General features: G+C 47.8%; 1 protein-coding gene across 1 annotated transcript in view; it reads right to left on the bottom strand.

Annotated features, from left to right (window-relative positions):
• Window positions 1–25,728, bottom strand: part of pard3bb (par-3 family cell polarity regulator beta b) — a 627,684-nt gene that overhangs the window by 169,231 nt on the left and 432,725 nt on the right. Inside the window, exons 18-19 of the mRNA XM_041843623.2 lie at window positions 13,220–13,333; window positions 10,248–10,544 (exon numbers count right to left, since the gene is read on the bottom strand). Coding sequence (XP_041699557.2) covers window positions 10,248–10,544; window positions 13,220–13,333 — 411 coding nt within the window. The remainder of the gene's footprint in view (window positions 1–10,247; window positions 10,545–13,219; window positions 13,334–25,728) is intronic.

Genomic DNA, 25,728 nt, shown 5'->3' with positions numbered 1-25,728 from the left:
GGTATTGTGTGTAGATTGATGAGGGGGGAAAAAACAATTTAATCAATTTTAGAATAAGGCTGTAACATAACAAAATGTGGAAAAAGTCAAGGGGTCTGAATACTTTCCGAATGCAATGTATATATATGTATTTAGTCAGCCACCAATTGTGCAAGTTCTCCCACTTAAAAAGATGAGAGAGGCCTGTAATTTTCATCATAGGTACACGTCAACTATGACAGACAAAATGAGAAAAAAAAATCCAGAAAATCACATTGTAGGATTTTTTATGAATTTATTTGCAAATGATGGTGGAAAATAAGTATTTGGTCAATAATAAAAGTTTCTCAATACTTTGTTATATACCCTTTGTTGGCAATGACACAGGTCAAACGTTTTCTGTAAGTCTTCACAAGGTTTTCACACACTGTTGCTGGTATTTTGGCCCATTCCTCCATGCAGATCTCCTCTAGAGCAGTGATGTTTTGGGGCTGTCGTTGGGCAACATGGACTTTCAACTCCCTCCAAAGATTTTCTATGGGGTTGAGATCTGGAGACTGGCTAGGCCACTCCAGGACCTTGAAATGCTTCTTACGAAGCCACTCCTTCGTTGCCCGGGTGGTGTGTTTGGGATCATTGTCATGCTGAAAGACCCAGCCACGTTTCATCTTCAATGCCTTTGCAGATGGAAGGAGGTTTTCACTCAAAATCTCACGATACATGGCCCCATTCATTCTTTCCTTTACACGGATCAGTCGTCCTGGTCCCTTTGCAGAAAAACAGCCCCAAAGCATGATGTTTCCACCCCCATGCTTCACAGTAGGTATGGTGTTCTTTGGATGCAACTCAGCATTCTTTGTCCTCCAAACACGACGAGTTGAGTTTTTACAAAAAATGTTCTATTTTGGTTTCATCTGACCATATGACATTCTCCCAATCCTCTTCTGGATCATCCAAATGCACTCTAGCAAACTTCAGACGGGCCTGGACATGTACTGGCTTAAGCAGGGGGACACGTCTGGCACTGCAGGATTTGAGTCCCTGGCGGCATAGTGTGTTACTGATGGTAGGCTTTGTTACTTTGGTCCCAGCTCTCTGCAGGTCATTCACTAGGTCCCCCTGTGTGGTTCTGGGATTTTTGCTCACCGTTCTTGTGATCATTTTGACTCCACGGGGTGAGATCTTGCATGGAGCCCCAGATCGAGGGAGATTATCAGTTGTCTTGTATGTCTTCCATTTCCTAATAATTGCTCCCACAGTTGATTTCTTCAAACCAAGCTGCTTACCTATTGCAGATTCAGTCTTCCCAGCCTGGTGCAGGTCTACAATTTTGTTTCTGGTGTCCTTTGACAGCTCTTTGGTCTTGGCCATAGTGGAGTTTGGAGTGTGACTGTTTGAGGTTGTGGACAGGTGTCTTTTATACTGATAACAAGTTCAAACAGGTGCCATTAATACAGGTAACGAGTGGAGGACAGAGGAGCCTCTTAAAGAAGACGTTACAGGTCTGTGAGAGCCAGAAATCCTACAATGTGAGTTTCTGGATTTTTTTTTCTCAATTTGTCTGTCATAGTTGACGTGTACCTATGATGAAAATTACAGGCCTCTCTCATCTTTTTAAGTGGGAGAACTTGCACAATTGGTGGCTGACTAAATACTTTTTTCCCCCACTGTATATATATATATATATATTGGGGATTTTACATTTAAGTCATTTAGCAGACGCTCTTATCCAGAGCGACTTACAAATTGGTGCATTCAACTTATAGCCAGTGGGACAACCACTTTTACATTTTTTTATTTTTTTATTTTTTAATAATGTGGATATTGATGTTGTACTTTTACATTTGTAAAAGACACCTAGGTCTCAGTATGTCTTCCCTATTAAAATAAAGGTTAAAATAAAATAATATACATCAAATACCCACGCAGTGAAGCTCAGAATCAATAGCCAGCTATATGAAATGGCCATTAGGGTAAAATATGACTAAACAGAGCTGTATGCTTTTAATATCCTGGAAACCGCTGACCACAAAATGTTTAAAGTACTGATGTGATATACAGTAATGGATTGAGGGAGCTAAGGTCCCTGCCTCCATCTACATTAGTTGTTCAGTGATGATGTAGTGCAGATAAAGTTAGTGTGTCAGCGATAGGAGAGTAGAGTAGAGCCTTTTTGTAGATACATCATGGAGATGCACTCCTTGTGGCGGTAATGTATGTCCTATGTCCCCTCTGCTCTGCCCAGACCCTCAGTCCAGGGGGACCCACCCAGCCCCAGTCTCTGGTGGACAGACAGACCAAGCAGCCCAATGCCTCTCTCTCTCTCTCTCTCTCTCTCTCTCCCTCCTCTCTCTCTCTCCCTGCCTCCTCTTTCTCTCTCCCTCCTCTCTCTCTATCCCTGCCTCCTCTTTCTCTCTCTCTCTCTCTCTCTCTCTCTCTCTCTCTCTCTCTCTCTCTCTCCTGCCTCCTCTCTCTCTCTCTCTCTCCCTCCTCTCTCTCTCTCCCTGCCTCCTCTTTCTCTCTCCCTCCTCTCTCTCTATCCCTGCCTCCTCTTTCTCTCTCTCTCTCTCTCTCTCTCTCTCTCTCTCTCTCTCTCTGTCTCTCCTGCCTCCTCTCTCTCTCTCTCTCTCTCTCCTCTCTCTCTCTCTCTCTCTCCCTGCCTCCTCTCTTTCTCTCTCCCTCCCTCTCTCTCTCCCTCCCTCCCTCTCTCTCTCTCTCTCCCTCTCTCTCTCTCTTCTCTCTCTCTCCCCTCTCTCTCTCTCCCTGCTCCTCTCTCTCTCTCTCTCTCTCTCTCTCTCTCTCTCTCTCTCTCTCTCTCTCTCTCTCTCTCCTCTCTCTCTCTCCCTCCTCCCTCTCTCTCTCCCTCCTCTCTCTCTCTCCCTGCCTCCCTCTCTCTCTCTCTCTCCCTCCTCTCTCTCTCTCCCTGCCTCCTCTCTCTCTCTCTCTCCCTCCTCTCTCTCTCTCCCTGCCTCCTCTCTCTCTCTCTCTCCCCTCTCTCTCTCTCTCTCCCTCCTCTCTCTCTCTCTCCCTCCTCTCTCTCTCTCTCTCTCTCTCTCTCTCTCCTCTCTCTCTCTCTCTCTCTCTCTCTCTCTCTCTCTCTCTCTCTCTCCCTCCTCTCTCTCTCTCTCCCTCCTCTCTCTCTCTCCCTGCCTCCCTCTCTCTCTCTCTCTCTCTCTCTCCCTGTCCTCTCTCTCTCTCTCTCCCTCTCTCTCTCTCTCTCTCTCTCTCTCTCTTCTCTCTCTCTCTCTCTCCCTCCTCTCTCTCCCTGCCCCTCTCTCTCTCTCTCTCTCCTCTCTCTCTCTCCCTGCCTCCTCTCTCTCTCTCTCCCTCCTCTCTCTCTCCCTGCCTCCTCTTTCTCTCTCCCTCCTCTCTCTCTATCCCTGCCTCCTCTCTCTCTCTCTCTCTCTCTCTCTCTCTCTCTCTCTCTCTCTCTCTCTCTCTCTCTCTCTCTCTCTCTCTCTCTCTCTCTCTCCCTGCCTCCTCTCTCTCTCTCTCTCTCTCCCTGCCTCCTCTCTCTCTCTCTCTCCCTCCTCATTAGGTGAATGAGCTCTAACAGTGTGCTACCCTGGGCCCTGAGTAGTGTGATAATAGAACTATACTGACTATCTCTGAGTAAAGCTGGCAGGTCACCCATGATACAAGTCAGTATTCCTAAGGTTGCAAGTTCGAATCCAGCAATAGAAATTTACATTTGATATTTTAGTCATTTAGCAAACGCTCTTATCCAGAGCGAATTACAGGAGCAATTAGGGTTAAGTGCGTTGCTCAAGGGCACATTGACAGATTTTTCACCTAGTGGGCTTGGGGATTCAAACAAGCACACTTTCGGTTGCTGGCCCAACGATCTTAAACACTAGGCTACTTGATATTTCTGTTTTAAGCCCAAACCTTAACCCTTATCTTAACCATTCAGAGTTAATTCCTAAACTTAACCTTAAACTTAAAAATGTGGAGTTAATTCCTAAAGTTAAGAGGGAGGGAGGGATAGAGGGAGGGAGGGATAGAGGGAGGGAGGGATAGAAGAAGGAGGGAGGGAGGGAGGGATAGAGGGAGGGAGGGATAGAGGAGGGAGGGAGGGATAGAGGGAGGGAGGGAGGAGGGAGGGATAGAGGGAGGGAGGGAGGAGGAGGGAGGGAGGGAGGGAGGAGAGGGAGGGAGGGATAGAGGGAGGGAGGGAGGAGAGGGAGGGAGGGAGGGAGGGACAGAGGGAGGGAGGGAGGGATAGAGGGAGGGAGGGGGATAGAGGGAGGGAGGGAGGGAGGGAGGGAGGGAGGGGAGGGAGTATGGCTGCAGCAGAAATCCATCAGCTTCACCCAGGGAACATAATTAGAGGTGCCATTTTGATTGAGCACACACCTCACTGTCCAACTTAATAACACACACACACACACACACACACACACACACACACACACACACACACACACACACTCACACACACACACCACCTCGTCCAAATGAACAACACTGTCAATGTTTAATTAGAGCGTCCACAGCGGCAAACTTCATCATAACACTAGAGCCTGTCAGGGGCTGAATACAGGGGCTGAATACAGGAGAGAGGGACAGGGGCTGAATACAGGGGCTGGACAGAGGAGAGAGGGACAGGGGCTGAATACAGGGGCTGGACAGAGGAGAGAGGGACAGGGGCTGAATACAGGGGCTGGACAGAGGAGAGAGGGACAGGGGCTGAATACAGGGGCTGGACAGAGGAGAGAGGGACAGGGGCTGAATACAGGGGCTGGACAGAGGAGAGAGGGACAGGGTCTGAATACAGGGGCTGGACAGAGGAGAGAGGGACAGGGTCTGAATACAGGGGCTGGACAGAGGAGAGAGGGACAGGGGCTGAATACAGGGGCTGGACAGAGGAGAGAGGGACAGGGTCTGAATACAGGGGCTGGACAGAGGAGAGAGGGACAGGGGATGAATACAGGGGCTGGACAGAGGAGAAAGGGACAGGGTCTGAATACAGGGGCTGAATACAGGGGCTGGACAGAGGAGAGAGGGACAGGGGCTGAATACAGGGGCTGGACAGAGGAGAGAGGGACAGGGGCTGAATACAGGGGCTGGACAGAGGAGAGAGGGACAGGGGCTGAATACAGGGGCTGGACAGAGGAGAGAGGGACAGGGTCTGAATACAGGGGCTGGACAGAGGAGAGAGGGACAGGGTCTGAATACAGGGGCTGGACAGAGGAGAGAGGGACAGGGGCTGAATACAGGGGCTGGACAGAGGAGAGAGGGACAGGGGTCTGAATACAGGGGCTGGACAGAGGAGAGAGGGACAGGGTCTGAATACAGGGGCTGGACAGAGGAGAGAGGGACAGGGTCTGAATACAGGGGCTGGACAGAGGAGAGAGGGACAGGGTCTGAATACAGGGGCTGGACAGAGGAGAGAGGGACAGGGTCTGAATACAGGAGAGAGGGACAGGGGCTGAATACAGGGGCTGGACAGAGGAGAGAGGGACAGGGGCTGAATACAGGGGCTGGACAGAGGAGAGAGGGACAGGGGCTGAATACAGGGGCTGGACAGAGGAGAGAGGGACAGGGGCTGAATACAGGGGCTGGACAGAGGAGAGAGGGACAGGGGCTGAATACAGGGGCTGGACAGAGGAGAGAGGGACAGGGTCTGAATACAGGGGCTGGACAGAGGAGAGAGGGACAGGGGCTGAATACAGGGGCTGGACAGAGGAGAGAGGGGCAGGGTCTGAATACAGGGGCTGGACAGAGGAGAGAGGGACAGGGGCTGAATACAGGGGCTGGACAGAGGAGAGAGGGACAGGGGCTGAATACAGGGGCTGGACAGAGGAGAGAGGGACAGGGGCTGAATACAGGGGGTGGACAGAGGAGAGAGGGACAGGGTCTGAATACAGGGGCTGGACAGAGGAGAGAGGGACAGGGGATGAATACAGGGGCTGGACAGAGGAGAGAGGGACAGGGGCTGAATACAGGGTCTGAATACAGGGGCTGGACAGAGGAGAGAGGGACAGGGGATGAATACAGGGGCTGGACAGAGGAGAGAGGGACAGGGGCTGAATACAGGGGCTGAATACAGGGGCTGGACAGAGGAGAGAGGGACAGGGGCTGAATACAGGGGCTGGACAGAGGAGAGAGGGACAGGGGCTGAATACAGGGGCTGGACAGAGGAGAGAGGGACAGGGGCTGAATACAGGGGCTGGACAGAGGAGAGAGGGACAGGGTCTGAATACAGGGGCTGGACAGAGGAGAGAGGGACAGGGTCTGAATACAGGGGCTGGACAGAGGAGAGAGGGACAGGGGCTGAATACAGGGGGCTGGACAGAGGAGAGAGGGACAGGGTCTGAATACAGGGGCTGGACAGAGGAGAGAGGGACAGGGTCTGAATACAGGGGCTGGACAGAGGAGAGAGGGACAGGGTCTGAATACAGGGGCTGGACAGAGGAGAGAGGGACAGGGTCTGAATACAGGGGCTGGACAGAGGAGAGAGGGACAGGGGCTGAATACAGGGGCTGGACAGAGGAGAGAGGGACAGGGGCTGAGGACAGAGGGATAGAGGATAACTTTTTTTTTAGAACTTTTTGCTAATTTATAAAATAAATAAAATGGAAATAGCACATTTACATTAGTATTCAGACCCTTTACTCAGTACCTCTCAAGCTCTGTCAGGTGGATGGGGAGAGTTGCTACACAGCTATTTTCAGGTCTCTCCAGAGATGTTAGATCGGGTTCAAGCCCGGACTCTGGCTGGGACATTGAGACTTGTCCCGAAGCCACTCCTGTGTTGTCTTGACTGTGTGCTTAGAGTTGTTATCCTGTTGAAAAGTGAACCTTCGCCCCAGTCTGGGGTCCTGAGCGCCCTGGAGCAGGTTTTCATCAAGGATCTCTCTGTACTTTGCTCTGTTCATCTTTGCCTTGATCCTGACTAGTCTCCCAGTCCCTGCCGCTGAAAAACATCCCCACAGCATGATGCTGCAACCACCATGCTTCACCGTAGGGATGGTGCCAGGTTTCCTCCAGACGTGATACTTGGCATTCAGGCCAAAGAGTTCAATCTTGTTTCTCATGGTCTGAGAGTCTTTAGGTGCCTTTTGGCAAACTCCAAGCGGGCTGTCATGTGCCTTTTACTGAGGAGTGACTTCCGTCTGGTCACTACCATAAAGGCCTGATTTGTGGACTACTGCATAGATGGTTGTCCTTCTAGAAGGTTCTCCCATCTCCACAGAGGAACTCTAGAGCTCTGTCAGAGTGACCATCGGGTTCTTGGTCACCTCCCTGACCAAGAACCTTCTCCCCAGATTGCTCAGTTTGGCCGGGTGGCCAGCTCTAGGAAGAGTCTTGGTGGTTCCAAACTTCTTCCATTTAAGAATGATGGAGGCCACTGTGTTCTTGGGGACCTTCAATGCTGCAGAAATTTTGTGGTACCCTTCCCCAGATCTGTACCTCAACACAATCCTGTTTCGGAGCTCTACGGACAATTCCTTCCACCTCATGGCTTGGTTTTTGCTCTGACATGCACTGTGAACTGTGGGGCCTTATATAGACAGGTGTGTGCCTTTCCAAATCATGTCCAATCAATTGAATTTACCACAGGTGGACTCCAATCAAGTTGTAGAAACATCTCAAGGATGATGAATGGAAACAGGATGCACCTGAGCTCAATTTCGAGTCTCATAGTGAAGTGTCTGAATACTTATGTAAATAACGTATTTCTGTTTTTTATTTTTAATACATTTGCAAACATTTCTAAAAACCTGTTTTTGCTTTGTCATTATGGGGTATTGTGTGTAGATTGCTAAGGATAAAAAAAATAAAACCTTTTTTTAGAAGTAAGGCTGTAACGTAACAAAATATGGAAAAAGTCAAGGGGTCTGAATACTTTCCGAAGGCACTGTAGATCAGCCATGTTTAATGAGTGTGTTGTGTAAACTACAGGGAATGGAGACCACAATCCATATACACACTGTCTGTCTGTCTGTCTGACACAAAGACAGGCTAGGACAGGGAAACTATTGTCTGTCTGTCTGACACAAAGACAGGCTAGGACAGGGAAACTGTTTTCTTTCTGTCTGACACAAAGACAGGCTAGGACAGGGAAACTGTTGTCTGTCTGTCTGTCTGACACAAAGACAGGCTAGGACAGGGAAACTGTTGTCTGTCTGTCTGACACAAAGACAGGCTAGGACAGGGAAACTGTTGTCTGTCTGTCTGTCTTTTACAAAGACAGGCTAGGACAGGGAAACTGTGTCCACCGTGGATTCCCTGTAGATAACAGACACCACTAGCGGTGAGTTCTCACATTGCTTCCCTCAAATCAAGCTACTACTTTGTGCTGTCATTCCTCTCAATTCTCTCCATGTCTCTCCTCCACTAATTCCTGCAGGCCACTGCTCTTCTAATTGGTTGACGTTTTCCCAAATAGAATTTGACAACAAAAGCTATCCCAGTGTGACAGGTGGTCTCTCAGCCACACTAACCAGATGGGCCACAGCTTTCTAAAACACCATTGACAATCCAATATATAATTAGGAATAGTGTGGCTAACATAACATCATCTAGACAGCCCAGGTGTGTGTGTGTGTGTGTGTGTGTGTGTGTGTGTGTGTGTGTGTGTGTGCGTGTCCTGTCCGTGTGCCATCATACCTGTATTACTAATTCACCAGCTGCAATGCCCTTCCCTCCACCACACACATCTTTCTCTTCATCTTGCTATCTTCACAGCTACTTCACACATCTCTCCATTCCACGTCTCTCCATTCCACGTCTCTCCATTCCACGTCTCTCCATTCCACGTCTCTCCATTCCACGTCTCTCCATTCCACGTCTCTCCATTCCTCGTCTCTCCATTCCACATCTCTCCATTCCACGTCTCTCCATTCCACGTCTCTCCATTCCACATCTCTCCATTCCACGTCTCTCCATTCCACGTCTCTCCATTCCACGTCTCTCCATTCCACATCTCTCCATTCCACGTCTCTCCATTCCACGTCTCTCCATTCCACGTCTCTCCATTCCACGTCTCTCCATTCCACGTCTCTCCATTCCACGTCTCTCAATTCCACGTCTCTCCATTCCACGTCTCTTCATTCCATGTCTCTCCATTCCACGTCTCTTCATTCCACATCTCTCCATTCCACGTCTCTCCATTCCACATCTCTCATTCTCTCCAGAAAGCTTTAATTGTGTTTCTTAGCAAAGTGTAAAGGACTGCCCACTCAACCAGTTAATCTAGAATGGCAACTATGTGTTGAATACCAATCAGACCTATTTAAACCAGTTCTTATTGAACCAACTGTACAGTACTCGTCTTAACCCCTAACTCTACTCACACAGAGTCTCTCAGACCTGTTGCTAAGCTACAAGATGCAACTATAGAGAACTAACCACCAAATGAGAGTCAAGCGTATGTTCCAGTGTGTGTGTGTGTGTGTGTGTGCGTGTGTGTGTGTGTGTGTGTGTGTGTGTGTGTGTGTGTGTGTGTGTGTGTGTGTGTGTGTGTGTGTGTGTGTGCACTCACACATGTCCTTTACAGTATGTGCACCGTATTTTCAATGAGCTACATTCAAGAAGTTCTTGAGCAAATATGAGAAAAACTCACAAAGAATGACGGGAGACAAAAGAGAAAGGAAGCTATTGAAAGGAAGTTCAAGGAAAGGAAGGGCTGAGCGAGAACCACTTCAACGCTGCTCCAAATGAGTCCTGGATGAATCATAGAGACTCACAGTCTCCGGAACCTCTTCACCCCTTCCTCTCCCCTCCCTTTCTTTCTCTTTCTCAGTCCCTAGCCCTACTCCATCTCTCTGTATCTTCCTGTTACATGGTCACCATTCCCCCCAGGGTATAAGGGCCTCCTCAGCTTCACTCTAATTACCTGGAGCAGGGAGGTCTGTCTGTGTGGTTGCTGGCCAAAAGAAGGGCCTGTAGGATGTAGGAGCACTTATCCGGAGCACCCTCTGAAAGCTCTCTCTCTGTCTCTGTCTCTGTCTCTGTCTCTGTCTCTGTCTCTGTCTCTCTCTCTCTCTCTCTCTCTCTCTCTCTCTCTCTCTCTCTCCCTCCCTCTCCCTCCCCCTCCCTCCCCTCCCTCTCCCTCCCTCCCTCCCTCCCTCCCTCCCTCTCCCCCACATTTGTGACCAAATGATGCATGCTCTACCTAGCTAGCTGCTTAAGTTAGTCAGTCTGTCAAGAGACTAGAGGAAAGTAGCCTGGGTGGCAGTCTGTTTTGGCAAGAGAGCAGAAACAGTCTGGGCACCCAGGCTAAGAGGAAATGTGGCACAGTCTGTGGGTTCCTGACTCACCTGTCGGCCATGGGCGGGGCTTGTCTCTGCTTGTTGACCTTGGCGTACAGCCCGTCCAGGGGGTCCTTGTTGGATGGCTCGCTGCCGTGGGAGGGGCCTGGGCCGAGGCCGTGGGGTGGCGGGCGTTGGGGCGATGGGGTACGGGTTCTGCTGTAGGGGGACTGACGGGGGGAGGAGGTGTCTCTAAAGTTGTTGATGCGTGCGTAGTTGGGGTCCATGTCATCATCCTCAACATCAGGGAGAGGTCCTTTTTCTCTGGCCTGACGTTCCCTCAGCTCCGCGTGCTTCGCCTCGATCCTGGAACAGATATGGATCAACAAGGTTGTGGACAGGTGTCTTTTATACTGATAACAAGTTAAAACAGGTGCCATTAATACAGGTAACGAGTGGAGGACAGAGGAGCCTCTTAAAGAAGAAGTTACAGGTCTGTGAGAGCCAGAAATCTTGCTTGTTTGTAGGTGACCAAATACTTATTTTCCACCATAATTTGCAAATAAATTCATAAAAAATCCTACAATGTGATTTTCTGGAGAAAAAAATTCTCAATTTGTCTGTCATAGTTGACGTGTACCTATGATGAAAATTACAGGCCTCTCTCATCTTTTTAAGTGGGAGAACTTGCACAATTGGTGGCTGACTAAATACTTTTTTCCCCCACTGTATATATATATATATATATATATTGGGTATTTTACATTTAAGTCATTTAGCAGACACTCTTATCCAGAGCGACTTACAAGGGGGGTAGCAGATCATGGACAGACCAGAGGGGTAGCAGATCATGGACAGACCAGAGGGGTAACAGATCATGGACAGACCAGAGGGGTAACAGATCATGGACAGACCAGAGGGGTAACAGATCATGGACAGACCAGAGGGTTAACAGATCTTGTACAGACCAGAGGGGTAACAGATCATGGACAGACCAGAGGGGTAGCAGATCATGGACAGACCAGAGGGGTAGCAGATCATGGACAGACCAGAGGGGTAGCAGATCATGGACAGACCAGAGGGGTAACAGATCATGGACAGACCAGAGGGGTAACAGATCATGGACAGACCAGAGGGGTAGCAGATCATGGACAGACCAGAGGGGTAGCAGATCATGGACAGACCAGAGGGGTAGCAGATCATGGACAGACCAGAGGGGTAGCAGATCATGGACAGACCAGAGGGGTAGCAGATCATGGACAGACCAGAGGGGTAGCAGATCATGGACAGACCAGAGGGGTAACAGATCATGGACAGACCAGAGGGGTAACAGATCATGTACAGACCAGAGGGGTAACAGATCATGGACAGACCAGAGGGGTAACATTATGGACAGACCAGAGGGGTAGCAGATCATGGACAGACCAGAGGGGTAGCAGATCATGGACAGACCAGAGGGGTAACATATCATGGACAGACCAGAGGGGTAGCAGATCATGGACAGACCAGAGGGGTAGCAGATCATGGACAGACCAGAGGGGTAACAGATCATGGACAGACCAGAGGGGTAACATTATGGACAGACCAGAGGGGTAGCAGATCATGGACAGACCAGAGGGGTAGCAGATCATGGACAGACCAGAGGGGTAACATATCATGGACAGACCAGAGGGGTAGCAGATCATGGACAGACCAGAGGGGTAGCAGATCATGGACAGACCAGAGGGGTAACAGATCATGGACAGACCAGAGGGGTAGCAGATCATGGACAGACCAGAGGGGTAGCAGATCATGGACAGACCAGAGGGGTAGCAGATCATGGACAGACCAGAGGGGTAACAGATCATGGACAGACCAGAGGGGTAACAGATCATGTACAGACCAGAGGGGTAACAGATCATGGACAGACCAGAGGGGTAACAGATCATGGACAGACCAGAGGGGTAGCAGATCATGGACAGACCAGAGGGGTAGCAGATCATGGACAGACCAGAGGGGTAGCAGATCATGGACAGACCAGAGGGGTAACAGATCATGTACAGACCAGAGGGGTAACAGATCATGGACAGACCAGAGGGGTAACATTATGGACAGACCAGAGGGGTAGCAGATCATGGACAGACCAGAGGGGTAGCAGATCATGGACAGACCAGAGGGGTAGCAGATCATGGACAGACCAGAGGGGTAACAGATCATGGACAGACCAGAGGGGTAACAGATCATGTACAGACCAGAGGGGTAACAGATCATGGACAGACCAGAGGGGTAACAGATCATGGACAGACCAGAGGGGTAGCAGATCATGGACAGACCAGAGGGGTAACAGATCATGTACAGACCAGAGGGGTAACAGATCATGGACAGACCAGAGGGGTAACATTATGGACAGACCAGAGGGGTAACAGATCATGGACAGACCAGAGGGGTAACAGATCATGGACAGACCAGAGGGGTAGCAGATCATGGACAGACCAGAGGGGTAGCAGATCATGGACAGACCAGAGGGGTAGCAGATCATGGACAGACCAGAGGGGTAACAGATCATGGACAGACCAGAGGGGTAGCAGATCATGGACAGACCAGAGGGGTAGCAGATCATGGACAGACCAGAGGGGTAACAGATCATGGACAGACCAGAGGGGTAACAGATCATGTACAGACCAGAGGGGTAACAGATCATGGACAGACCAGAGGGGTAACAGATCATGGACAGACCAGAGGGGTAACAGATCATGGACAGACCAGAGGGGTAACAGATCATGGACAGACCAGAGGGGTAGCAGATCATGGACAGACCAGAGGGGTAACAGATCATGGACAGACCAGAGGGGTAACAGATCATGGACAGACCAGAGGGGTAGCAGATCATGGACAGACCAGAGGGGTAACAGATCATGTACAGACCAGAGGGGTAACAGATCATGGACAGACCAGAGGGGTAACAGATCATGGACAGACCAGAGGGGTAACAGATCATGGACAGACCAGAGGGGTAGCAGATCATGGACAGACCAGAGGGGTAACAGTATAAGCCATCTCACCTCTCTCTCTCCTCCTTCATCCTCTCCAGCTCCTCTTCACTCAGAACCTCTGACTTCTGTCTTTGTAGTGTGGCTTTGGCCTCTGCTTTCTCCTGCTCTTTCTTCTTTAACAATCTAGGAGAGAGAGAGAGAGAGAGAGAGAGAGAGAGAGAGAGAGAGAGAGAGAGAGAGAGAGAGAGAGAGAGACAGAGAGACAGAGAGAGATACAGAGAGAGAGAGAGAGAGAGAGAGAGAGAGAGAGAGAGAGAGAGAGAGAGAGAGAGAGAGAGAGAGAGAGAGAGAGAGAGAGAGAGAGAGAGAGAGAGAGAGAGAGAGAGAGAGAGAGAGAGAGAGAGAGAGAGGGGAAAAGGAAGAACAATGTATATCCAGTTAAATATCTTTAAAGATAAAGCTAAATATACAAATGAACCAAAACACAGGATATGAACACACACCAGCCTACACATCCCTATTCTATGTGAGGCCTCAGACCCTTTGAAGGTGTGACAGTGTGTGTGTCGGAAGCAATGTTCTGTTAACATGTATCATTTCCGGTTCACAGACCGACTCATGGACTCTCTCCCGTCTCCTCTCCCATCTCTATCTCTCCACTCTCTTTCTCTCGCCCCCTCTCAAATCTCTCTCTCTCTCTCTCTCTCTCTCTCTCTCTCTCTCTCTCTCTCTCACCCCGTCTCCAATCTCTCTCTCTCTCTCTCTCTCTCTCTCTCTCTCTCTCTCTCTCTCTCTCTCGCTCTCTCTCTCTCTCTCTCTCTCTCTCTCTCTCTCTCTCTCTCTCTCTCTCTCTCTCTCTCACCCCGTCTCCAATCTCTCTCTCTCTTTTTCGCTCTCTTCGTATCCACTCTCTCTTTCTCTCTCTCTCTGTGTTCACAGACAGACACATCAGGGCCATTCCTGTGGGGCCATTCCTGTGGGGTCCTAGTGGGGTCTAGCAGAGAGGAGAGGAGCCCTGCAACTCCGTCAAGCAATAGTAACACAGAGGTGTCCCAAATGGCAACCTTTTCTCTTTATAGTGCACTACTTTTGACCCTATGTCACCTGGCCAAAAGTAGTGCACTTTATAGGGAATAGGGTGCTATTTGGAATGCAGACTCTGTCTCTCAGTATTTCAGTTCACTGTATCACTTTCAAATGAATTACCAACCGTGGCATTCAGCCAAACACAATACTATAGATAAGCCCTGATTTCACTTCACTACAGATAAGCCCTGATTTCACTTCACTACAGATAAGCCCTGATTTTACTTCACTACAGATAAGCCCTGATTTTACTTCACTACAGATAAGCCCCGATTTCACTTCACTACAGATAAGCCCCGATTTCACTTCTCTACAGATAAGCCCCGATTTCACTTCTCTACAGATAAGCCCCAATTTCACTTCACTATAGATAAGACCTGATTTCACTTCACACACATACTGCTATCCAGGGCTCTAAAGTGCGACCAGGCGACTGAAAAATGAACTAATAAAAAACTCTATGCATAACAATATTTTACCGCAACATTCTTCTCTTTACCGCTCAAACAAGACAGGCTGATACATTGTTATTCAAATCATAACCAATCATAATGCTATTAATGTTTAAATGTAGCTAATTAAACCAATCACACGCCAGGCAAACAACCAACCCCTTTACCGCGCAAACGTTCCCTTAGAACTCGTATCTAAGTAATGAGGGGGTTCGACTAATCTGCCCGCGTTGGTGTGTTTTGCACCGACTGAAAGTTGATTGCATTCGATTTAGAACCGGGCTGCTTCATGGGCGTGAGCCAGGTGCCCTGCTCTGTCCAATAGCGAACTCGGCTCAAAACACGTGTGACCTAATTGACTATAGTAATGAGAAGGATTCTGTGTTTTCACATCAAATCAAAGTTTATTGGTCAGGTACACATATTTGCAGATGTTATCGCAGGTGCAGAGGAATGCTCCAACAGTGCAGTTATACCTAGCAATACATTTTTTAAAATAAAAATACAATAAAGAAAATAAATAGAAAAAAATAAGAAATATTGCAATATAATATATTTGCAAGCTAACGTTAGCCACTTAGCTAACCCAAAACCCAGCTGGAGAGAATTTATTTGGCACATCTTATAGATACGCTACATGACCAAAAGTATGTGGACACCTGCTCGTCGAACATCTCATTCTAAAATCAAGGGCATTAATATGGAGTTGGTCCCCCCTTTGCTGCTATAACAGCCTCCATTCTTCTGGGAAGGCTTTCCACTAGATGTTGGAACATTGCTGCGGGGACTTGCTTCCATTCAGCCACAAGCATTAATGAGGTCGGGCGCCGATGTTGGCCGATTAGGCCTGGCTCGCAGTCGGCGTTCCAATTCATCTCAAAGGTGCTCGATGGGGTTGAGGTCAGGGCTCTGTGCAGGCAAGTCATGTTGTTCCAAACCGATCTCAACAAACCATTTCTATGGACCTCGCTTTGTTCACAGGGGCATTGTCATGCTGAAACAGGAAACGGTCTTCCCCAAACTGTTGCCACAAAGTTGGAAGCACAGAATCGTCAAGAATGTCATTGTATGCTGTAGAGTTAAGATTTCCCTTCACTGGGGGGCCTCCCGAGTGGCGCAGTGGTCTAAGGCACTGCATCGCAGCGCTAGCTGTGCCACTAGAGATCCTGGTTCGAATCCAGGCTCTGTCGTAGCCGGCCGCGACCGGGAGACCCATGGGTGGCGCACAATTGGCCCAGTGTTGTCCAGGTTATGTTCTTGTCTCATCGCACACTAGCGACTCCTGTGGCGGGCCGGGCGCAGTGCACGCTGTACTGTGTTTCCTCTGACACATTGGTGCGGCTGGCTTCCGGGTTAAGCGGGCATTGTGTCAAGAAGCAGTGCGGCTCGGTTGGGTTGTGTTTCAGAGGACGCACGGCTCTCGACCTTCGCCTCTCCCGAGTCCGTACGGGAGTTGCAGCGATGGGACAAGACTGTAACTACCAATTGGATACCACAAAATTGGGGAGAAAAATGGGGTACAATTTCAAATAAAATAAAAACAACAAATAAATACAAGATTTCTCTTCACTGGAACTAAGGGGCCTAGCACGAACCATGAAAAACAGCCCCAAACATTTGGCACTATGCATTGGGGCAGGTAGTGTTCTCCTGGCATCCGCCAAAACCAGATTCATCCGTCGGACTGCCAGATGGTGAAGCGTGATTCATCACTCCAGAGAACGCGTTTCCACTGCTCCAGAGTCCAATGGCAGCGAGCGTTACACCACTCCAGCTGACGCTTGGCATTGCGCATGGTGATCTTAGGCTTGTGTGCGGCTGCTCGGCCATGGAAACCCATTTCATGAAGCTCCTGACGGTCCGTTCTTGTGCTGACGTTGCTTCCAGAGGCAGTTTGGAACTCAGTAGTGAGTGTTGCAACCGAGGACAGACCATTTTTACGTGCTAGGCGCTTCAGCACTCGGCGGTCCCTTTCTGTGAGTTTGTCAAATCAAATTAAATCAAATTAATAATCTAACAACAACAAAACATAGTGAATTAAAGTTTTTTTTTTTTTTTTACTAATTATGAAAATGATCAACCACAACCAGAAAAAGATGAGGACAATGTTGCTACTGATATAATATAATATACAAAACAGAACATTGATTGTATTCAAAAGTGCAAAAGCAAACAAATGTATTTGTTTGTCCAAAACCAATCACCTATATGAATACAATTGCGGCAAAGTATATTGCCACTCTTGCACTTTTCTTAAATAATTCCCCATTTCTTCTCAATTAAGTTGAAATTGAAAAAAACCTTTGGTCTCCACATCTTGTTATCGGATTTTCAACATCGCAGAACCAATGTTATTTTTGTAACCTTAAATGTACAATTTTATTTTTAGAAAATAAAGACAAATAGCTTGGCCAGAGCTAGTACTTGGTTGCACAGCCTTTGGCCAAGATAAATCCCGACAAATGCTTACTGTAGCATTAATGAGCTTTCTACACCTTTCTACTGGCAATTTGGCCAGTAAACTTGCAAGTTGTAAAACGTAGGTTTACAAAAATAAAATTGGTTCTGCAATGTGGAAAATACAATAACAAGGTGTGGAGACCAAAGGTTTTTTCAATTTCAACTTATTTGAGAAGAAATAGGACATTATTTAAGAAAAGTGCAAGGGAGACAACACATTTGGACTCAACTTTAGGTTTGCAATTGCACTTTTGAATACAATTATTAAACGTAGTTTTAATTCTAATGTCTGGCCCACTCTCTAGCGATGTGTTCTACATCATCAAGGTAACAACTGATGACAATTTGAAGTCTGGTGGGGTAGGAAGTAGTGGTGGTTATTCAGCTTGATAAATGTCCATTGGGGTGGGGGCAGGGTAGATGTCTGTTGAGGGGGTAATGAGGGGGGTGGATGTTGGTATAAAAGGGTGTGATTGAGTTGTTAGAGAAAGGGAGTGCCTCGTATTCTTAGGCTGCCATTAGACGACACAGCTTGCAATTTCAATTGCTTGCAACTGAGTTACTTCTTGATTGCTTCGTGAAACATTCCCCCTGGAACTAATGAACAACTTGGTTGCATCCTGTCACAACTTTCAACTTTGTGCAACTAGTTACAAGCAAAACTAATGCTTTTGTCACATGATCCATTTGAAGGTTCGGAACTCCGGCCCTGTTGTCATGTCAACACAGCTGTCAGTGTTGCGGGAGCAGTGATCCAGGCAGACAGAAGAGACATTGGCCAAACTGTATAAATACATAGTGGCATCAGGACTAGTAAAGGTTTATGTCCATCAGGACTAGTAAAGGTTTATGTCCAGCAGGACTAGTAAAGGTTTATGCCCATCAGGACTAGTAAAGGTTTATGTCCATCAGGACTAGTAAAGGTTTATGTCCAGCAGGACTAGTAAAGGTTTATGTCCAGCAGGACTAGTAAAGGTTTATGTCCATCAGGACTAGTAAAGGTTTATGTCCATCAGGACTAGTAAAGGTTTATGTCCAGCAGGACTAGTAAAGGTTTATGTCCAGCAGGACTAGTAAAGGTTTATGTCCATCAGGACTAGTAAAGGTTTATGTCCATCAGGACTAGTAAAGGTTTATGTCCATCAGGACTAGTAAAGGTTTATGTCCATCAGGACTAGTAAAGGTTTATGTCCAGCAGGACTAGTAAAGGTTTATGTCCATCAGGACTAGTAAAGGTTTATGTCCATCAGGACTAGTAAAGGTTTATGCCCATCAGGACTAGTAAAGGTTTATGACCAGCAGGACTAGTAAAGGTTTATGTCCATCAGGACTAGTAAAGGTTTATGTCCATCAGGACTAGTAAAGGTTTATGTCCATCAGGACTAGTAAAGGTTTATGTCCAGCAGGACTAGTAAAGGTTTATGTCCAGCAGGACTAGTAAAGGTTTATGCCCATCAGGACTAGTAAAGGTTTATGTCCAGCAGGACTAGTAAAGGTTTATGACCACGGATTGGAAGTCAACACACACTGTAATGTAGTGATACTGCAGATTTGATATTGTAGATGTGTAATACTATAGTAATAATATCTTGTATGGTGTATTGTTGTATTCATGATATAGGCTGTTGTTGTGTTTTGTTGTGATGTAATTGTTTGAACTTGTTTTGACTGTAGTGGGGTTAAAGTTAGGATTCAGCCTGTAGTGGGGTTAAAGTTAGGATTCAGCCTGTAGTGGGGTTAAAGTTAGGATTCAGCCTGTAGTGGGGTTAAAGTTAGGATTCAGCCTGTAGTGGGGTTTAAATCTCTTAGTAACGCTACAGGGAGCGCTACAGAGCAGCACAGAATAGCTTTTCACCACACACCACCAGCTCCCACACACACTCAAACCCACACACAACCAGCTCCCACACACTCAAACCCACACAACCAGCTCCCACACCCACACACAACCAGCTCCCACACACACTCAAACCCACACACAACCAGCTCCCACATCCACCCACACCCACACAACCAGCTCCCACACACTCAAACACACACAACCAGCTCCCACACACTCAAACACACACAACCAGCTCCCAAACACACCCACACCCACACAACCAGCTCCCACACACAACCAGCTCCCACACACTCAAACCCACACACAACCAGCTCCCACACACACCCACACAACCAGCTCCCACACACTCAAACCCACACACAACCAGCTCCCACACACACCCACACAACCAGCTCCCACACACTCAAACCCACACACAACCAGCTCCCACACACTCAAACCCACACACAACCATCTCCCACACACACCCACACAACCAGCTCCCACACACTCAAACCCACACACAACCAGCTCCCACACACTCAAACCCACACAACCAGCTCCCACACCCACACACAACCAGCTCCCACACACTCAAACCCACACACAACCAGCTCCCACATCCACCCACACCCACACAACCAGCTCCCACACACTCAAACACACACAACCAGCTCCCACACACTCAAACACACACAACCAGCTCCCAAACACACCCACACCCACACAACCAGCTCCCACACACAACCAGCTCCCACACACTCAAACCCACACACAACCAGCTCCCACACACACCCACACAACCAGCTCCCACACACTCAAACCCACACACAACCAGCTCCCACACACACCCACACAACCAGCTCCCACACACTCAAACCCACACACAACCAGCTCCCACACACTCAAACCCACACACAACCATCTCCCACACACACCCACACAACCAGCTCCCACACACAACCAGATCCCACACCCACACACAACCAGCTCCCACACACCCACACACAACCAGCTCCCACACACTCAAACCCACACACAACCAGCTCCCACACACCCACACTCAAACCCACACACAACCAGCTCCCACACACTCAAACCCACACACAACCAGCTCCCACACACACCCACACAACCAGCTCCCACACACTCAAACCCACACACAACCAGCTCCCACACACACACACCCACACACAACCAGCTCCCACACACTCAAACCCACACACAACCAGCTCCCACACACTCAAACCCACACACAACCAGCGCCCCCACACACATACCCACACACAACCAGCTCCCACACACAACCAGCTCCCACACACTCAAACCCACACACAACCAGCTCCCCCACACACATACCCACACACAACCAGCTCCCACACACAACCAGCTCCCACACACTCAAACCTACACACAACCAGCTCCCACACACCCACACAACCAGCTCCCACACACTCAAACCAACATACAACCAGCTCCCACACACAACCAGCTCCCACACACAACCAGCTCCCACACACTCAAACCCACACACAACCAGCTCCCACACACCCACACCCACACAACCAGCTCCAATAACTATAACACCATTGTTAGATTTATCTCATTAGTCTGTAGATATTTAATACCAGCACTGGGCTGCTACAAATGCTTATCCATTTAGCCTGTGTGTGTGTGTGTGTGTGTGTGTGTGTGTGTGTGTGTGTGTGTGTGTGTGTGTGTGTGTGTGTGTGTGTGCGTGCATGCGTGCGTGCGTACAACCACTGCTCATCCATTTAGTCTGGTCATTAAGCCCAGACATTAGAGCCTGAATGTAAAGAAGGTTGTCCTGGTTAGAACTGAGCGATTTCCCCTTAGATAGGCTAGCTGCAAAGTAAAAATGGGCTATATTGTAAAATATGTTTTTTGGTCTTAATTTAAGTTAGGGTTAGGCATTAGGGTTAGCAGTGTGGTTAAGGTTAGGGTTAGGCATTAGGGTTAGCAGTGTGGTTAAGGTTAGGGTTAGGCATTAGGGTTAGCAGTGTGGTTAAGGTTAGGGTTAGGCATTAGGGTTAGGGTTAGGCATTAGGGTTAGCAGTGTGGTTCAGATTGTATGACTTCGTGGCTGGCCCAGCTAGGGACCACTCTGCAGAGCTTCCTCCAGAACAAGATTCATGGTAAAAACACTAACCTGTCTAATACAAAGCCTTCGGAGAGTATTCAGACCCCTTGATTTTTTCCACATTCTGTTACATTTCAGCCTTATTCTAAAATTGACTTTAAAAAAAATATATAAAAAATCTACATACAATACCCCATAATGACAAAGTGAAAACAGGTATTTAGAAAATGTTGCAAATTTTGTACCAATAAAAAACAGAAATACCTTATTTCCATAACTATTCAGACCCTTTGCTATGAGACTCGAAATTGAGCTCAGTTGCATCCTGTTTCCATTGATAATCCTTGAGATGTTTCTACAACTTGATTGGAGTCCACCTGTGGTAAATTCAATTAATTGGACATTATTTGGAAAGGCACACAACTGTCTATATAAGGTCCCAAAAAATGTCTGCAGCATTGAAGGTCCCCAAGAACAAAGTGGCCTCCATCATTCTTAAATGGAAGAAGTTTGGAAACACCAAGACTCTTCCTAGAGCTGGCCGCTCGGGGGAGAAGGGCCTTGGTCAGGGAGGTGACCAAGAACCCAATGGTCACTCTGATAGAGCTCCATTGTTCCTCTGTGGAGATGGGAGAACCTTCCAGAAGGACAACCATCTCTGCAGCACTCCACCAATCAGGCCTTTATGGTAGAGTGGCCAGACGGAAGCCACTCCTAAGTAAAAGGCACATGACAGCCCGCTTGGAGTTTGCCAAAAGGCACCTAAAGACTGTCAGACCATGAGAAACAAGATTATCTGGTCTGTTGAAACCAAGATTGAACTCTTTGGCCTGAATGCCAAGCGTCACGTCTGGAGGAAACCTGGCACCATCCCTACGGTGAAGCATGGTGGTGACAGCATCATGCTGTGGGGATGTTTTTCAGCGGCAAGGACTGGGAGACTAGTCAGGATCGAGGGAAAGACGAACGGAGCAAAGTACAGAGAGATACTTGATGAAAACCTGCTCCGGAGCGCTCAGGACCTCAGACTGGGGCGAAGGTTCATCTTCCAACAGGACAATGACCCTAAGCACACAGCCAAGACAACGCAGGAGTGGCTTCGGGACAAGTCTCTGAATGTCCTTGAGTGGCCCAGCCAGAGCCCAGACTTGAATCGCATCCAACATCTCTGGAGAGACCTGAAAATAGCTGTGCAGCGACGCTCCCCATTCAATCTGACAGAGCTTGAGAGGTTCTGCAGAGAAGAATAGGAGAAACTCCCCAAATACAGGTGTGCCAAGCTTTTAGCGTCATACCCAAGAAGACTCAAGGCTGTAATCACTGCCAAAGGTGCTTCAACAAAGTACTGAGTAAAGGGTCTGAATACTTATGTAAAAAAGGTATTTCCGTTTTTTAAAAATAAATTAGCCAAAATTATGGAGACAGGATGCACCTGAGCTCAATTTTGAGTCTCATAGCAAAGGCTCTGAATACTTATGTAAATATGGTATTTCTGTTTTTTATTTGTAATACTATTGCAAAAATTTCTAAAAACCTGTTTTCGCTTGGGGTATTGTGTGGAGATTGATGAGGAAAAAACATAATTTAATCAATTTTAGAATAAGGCTGCAAGGTAACAAAATGTGGAAAAAGTGAAGCGCTCTGAATAATTTCTGAATTCACTGTATACCCTGTGTATATTTAATAATAAAATATAACCTATGTAATATAATAATAACAATATATATAGCCTGCTACAGAATGGTCCACACACACCCTTCTTTCTCTCTATCTTTCCTCTCTCTCTCTCTCTCTCTCTCTCTCTCTCTCTCTCTCTCCCTCTCGCTCTCTCTCTCTCCCCTTATCTCTCTCTCCCCTTCTCCCTCTCCCCTTCTCTCTCTCCCCTTCTCTCTCTCCCTCTCTTTCTCCCTCTCTCTCCCCTTCTCTCTCTCCCCCTCTCTCTCTCCCTCCCTAAATGAATGCATGGTATGCAGCCACTGCTCTCTAAGTGGATATATCAATACATGGGAAAGCTGCAGCGTGTCAATAAGAAGTGCTCGTTCAGCAATACTGTCCTGAGAGGAAATCTATACCTTGGAGGAGACAGGAGGAGGAGACTGCAGGTGGAGACTGTAGGAGGAGACAGGAGGAGGATATAGAGCAATACTGTCCTGAGAGGAAATCTATACCTTGGAGGAGACTGGAGGAGGATATAGAGTTCAGCAATACTGTCCTGAGAGGAAATCTATACCTTGGAGGAGACAGGAGGAGGATATAGAGTTCAGCAATACTGTCCTGAGAGGAAATCTATACCTTGGAGGAGACAGGAGGAGGATATAGAGCAATACTGTCCTGAGAGGAAATCTATACCTTGGAGGAGACTGCAGGAGGAGACTGTAGGAGGAGACAGGAGGAGGATATAGAGCAATACTGTCCTGAGAGGAAATCTATACCTTGGAGGAGACTGGAGGAGGAGACTGCAGGAGGAGACAGGAGGAGGATATAGAGCAATACTGTCCTGAGAGGAAATCTATACCTTGGAGGAGACTGGAGGAGGATATAGAGTTCAGCAATACTGTCCTGAGAGGAAATCTATACCTTGGAGGAGACAGGAGGAGGAGACTGCAGGAGGAGACAGGAGGAGGAGACTGTAGGAGGAGACAGGAGGAGGATATAGAGTTCAGCAATACTGTCCTGAGAGGAAATCTATACCTTGGAGGAGACTGCAGGAGGAGACTGCAGGAGGAGACTGCAGGAGGAGACAGGAGGAGGATATAGAGTTCATTGATAATAATTGAGGAATCGTTCTTTAGGAGCGTTTGGCTTGAAGGAACTATTTTGATGAGATGAAATTATAAATTGACCGTTTTTGAATAGGTGCAGTAGAGTTTAAAGGAAAAAATATATATTTTACAGAAATCAATCATGGTGAACATTTTCACAGACTGTCTCAGTAATTCTCTGATTAAGGTATTCCAAAGTCAGCCTCAGACACAGAAAGCTTCTATAAATATAACACGCCATGGTTATCCCACTGGCTATAAGGTGAATGCACCTATTTGTAAGTCGCTCTGGATAAGAGCGTCTGCTAAATGACGTAAATGTAAATGTAAAATGTAAATGTGTGGCCTCCACAGACAAGGGAGGGACTCTTCTGTGAAGGTGCTGACCAGTTCCAGATTGATTGGTTCAGCCACTACACCTCAGAGCAACAGTTAATATGACTGTATTACACTGTTACACCCACGGCCAATGAACTACCAGGCCACAGCTCATTGGTTACACCCACGGCCAACGAACTACCAGGCCACAGCTCATTGGTTACACCCACGGCCAACGAACTACCAGGCCACAGCTCATTGGTTACACCCACGGCCAACGAACTACCAGGCCACAGCTCATTGGTTACACCCACGGCCAATGAACTACCAGGCCACAGCTCATTGGTTACACCCACGGCCAATGAACTACCAGGCCACAGCTCATTGGTTACACCCACGGCCAATGAACTACCAGGCCACAGCTCATTGGTTACACCCACGGCCAACGAACTACCAGGCCACAGCTCATTGGTTACACCCACGGCCAATGAACTACCAGGCCACAGCTCATTGGTTACACCCACGGCCAACGAACTACCAGGCCACAGCTCATTGGTTACACCCACGGCCAATGAACTACCAGGCCACAGCTCATTGGTTACACCCACGGCCAATGAACTACCAGGCCACAGCTCATTGGTTACACCCACGGCCAATGAACTACCAGGCCACAGCTCATTGGTTACACCCACGGACAATGAACTACCAGGCCACAGCTCATTGAGCCAGTCAAACATGGAATGACCCAACACCTGAACCCCTGACCCTTAAATGTGTTCCTATTTATTTTCAGATGACAGATTGTATCTTTAACGTTCTCATTTGTTCTTGAGATATATGACATCATTATTCGGTTTGACACTACCGCTGCTATGGTGTAGTATTAAAACCAACAGCAGTGGTCATTTCCGAAGGGCTTACAGTGACAACACTCTTTTATCTGGTTCAGTGCCGTGGGAGGAAGGCTGTTTGAAATGTTTAATGTTTCAGGGATCGAGAGGCATATGTTTCCAATTCACTCATAGCTCGTGTGTTCATCATTATGCATCATACAGCTCCTAATCGCCAGGTATACAGTGAGGGGAAAAAGTATTTGATCCCCTGCTGATTTTGTACGTTTGCCCACTGACAAAGACATGATCAGTCTATAATTTTAATGGTAGGTTTATTTGAACAGTGAGAGACAGAATAACAACAAAAAAATCCAGAAAAAAATGCATGTCAAAAATGTTATAAATTGATTTGCATTTTAATGAGGGAAATAAGTATTTGACCCCCTCTCAATCAGAAAGATTTCTGGCTCCCATGTGTCTTTTATACAGGTAACGAGCTGAGATTAGGAGCACACTCTTAAAGGGAGTGCTCCTAATCTCAGTTTGTTACCTGTATAAAAGACACCTGTCCACAGAAGCAATCAATCAGATTCCAAACTCTCCACCATGGCCAAGACCAAAGAGCTCTCCAAGGATGTCAGGGACAAGATTGTAGACCTACACAAGGCTGGAATGGGCTACAAGACCATCGCCAAGCAGCTTGGTGAGAAGGTGACAACAGTTATTATTAGCAAATGGAAGAAA

The sequence above is a fragment of the Coregonus clupeaformis genome, chromosome 23, assembly GCF_020615455.1.
Source record: "Coregonus clupeaformis isolate EN_2021a chromosome 23, ASM2061545v1, whole genome shotgun sequence".
Classification (NCBI taxonomy): Eukaryota; Metazoa; Chordata; class Actinopteri; order Salmoniformes; family Salmonidae; genus Coregonus; species Coregonus clupeaformis.
Note: the sequence above shows the minus strand (reverse complement) of the source record. Positions and strands in the feature narration are given on the sequence as shown.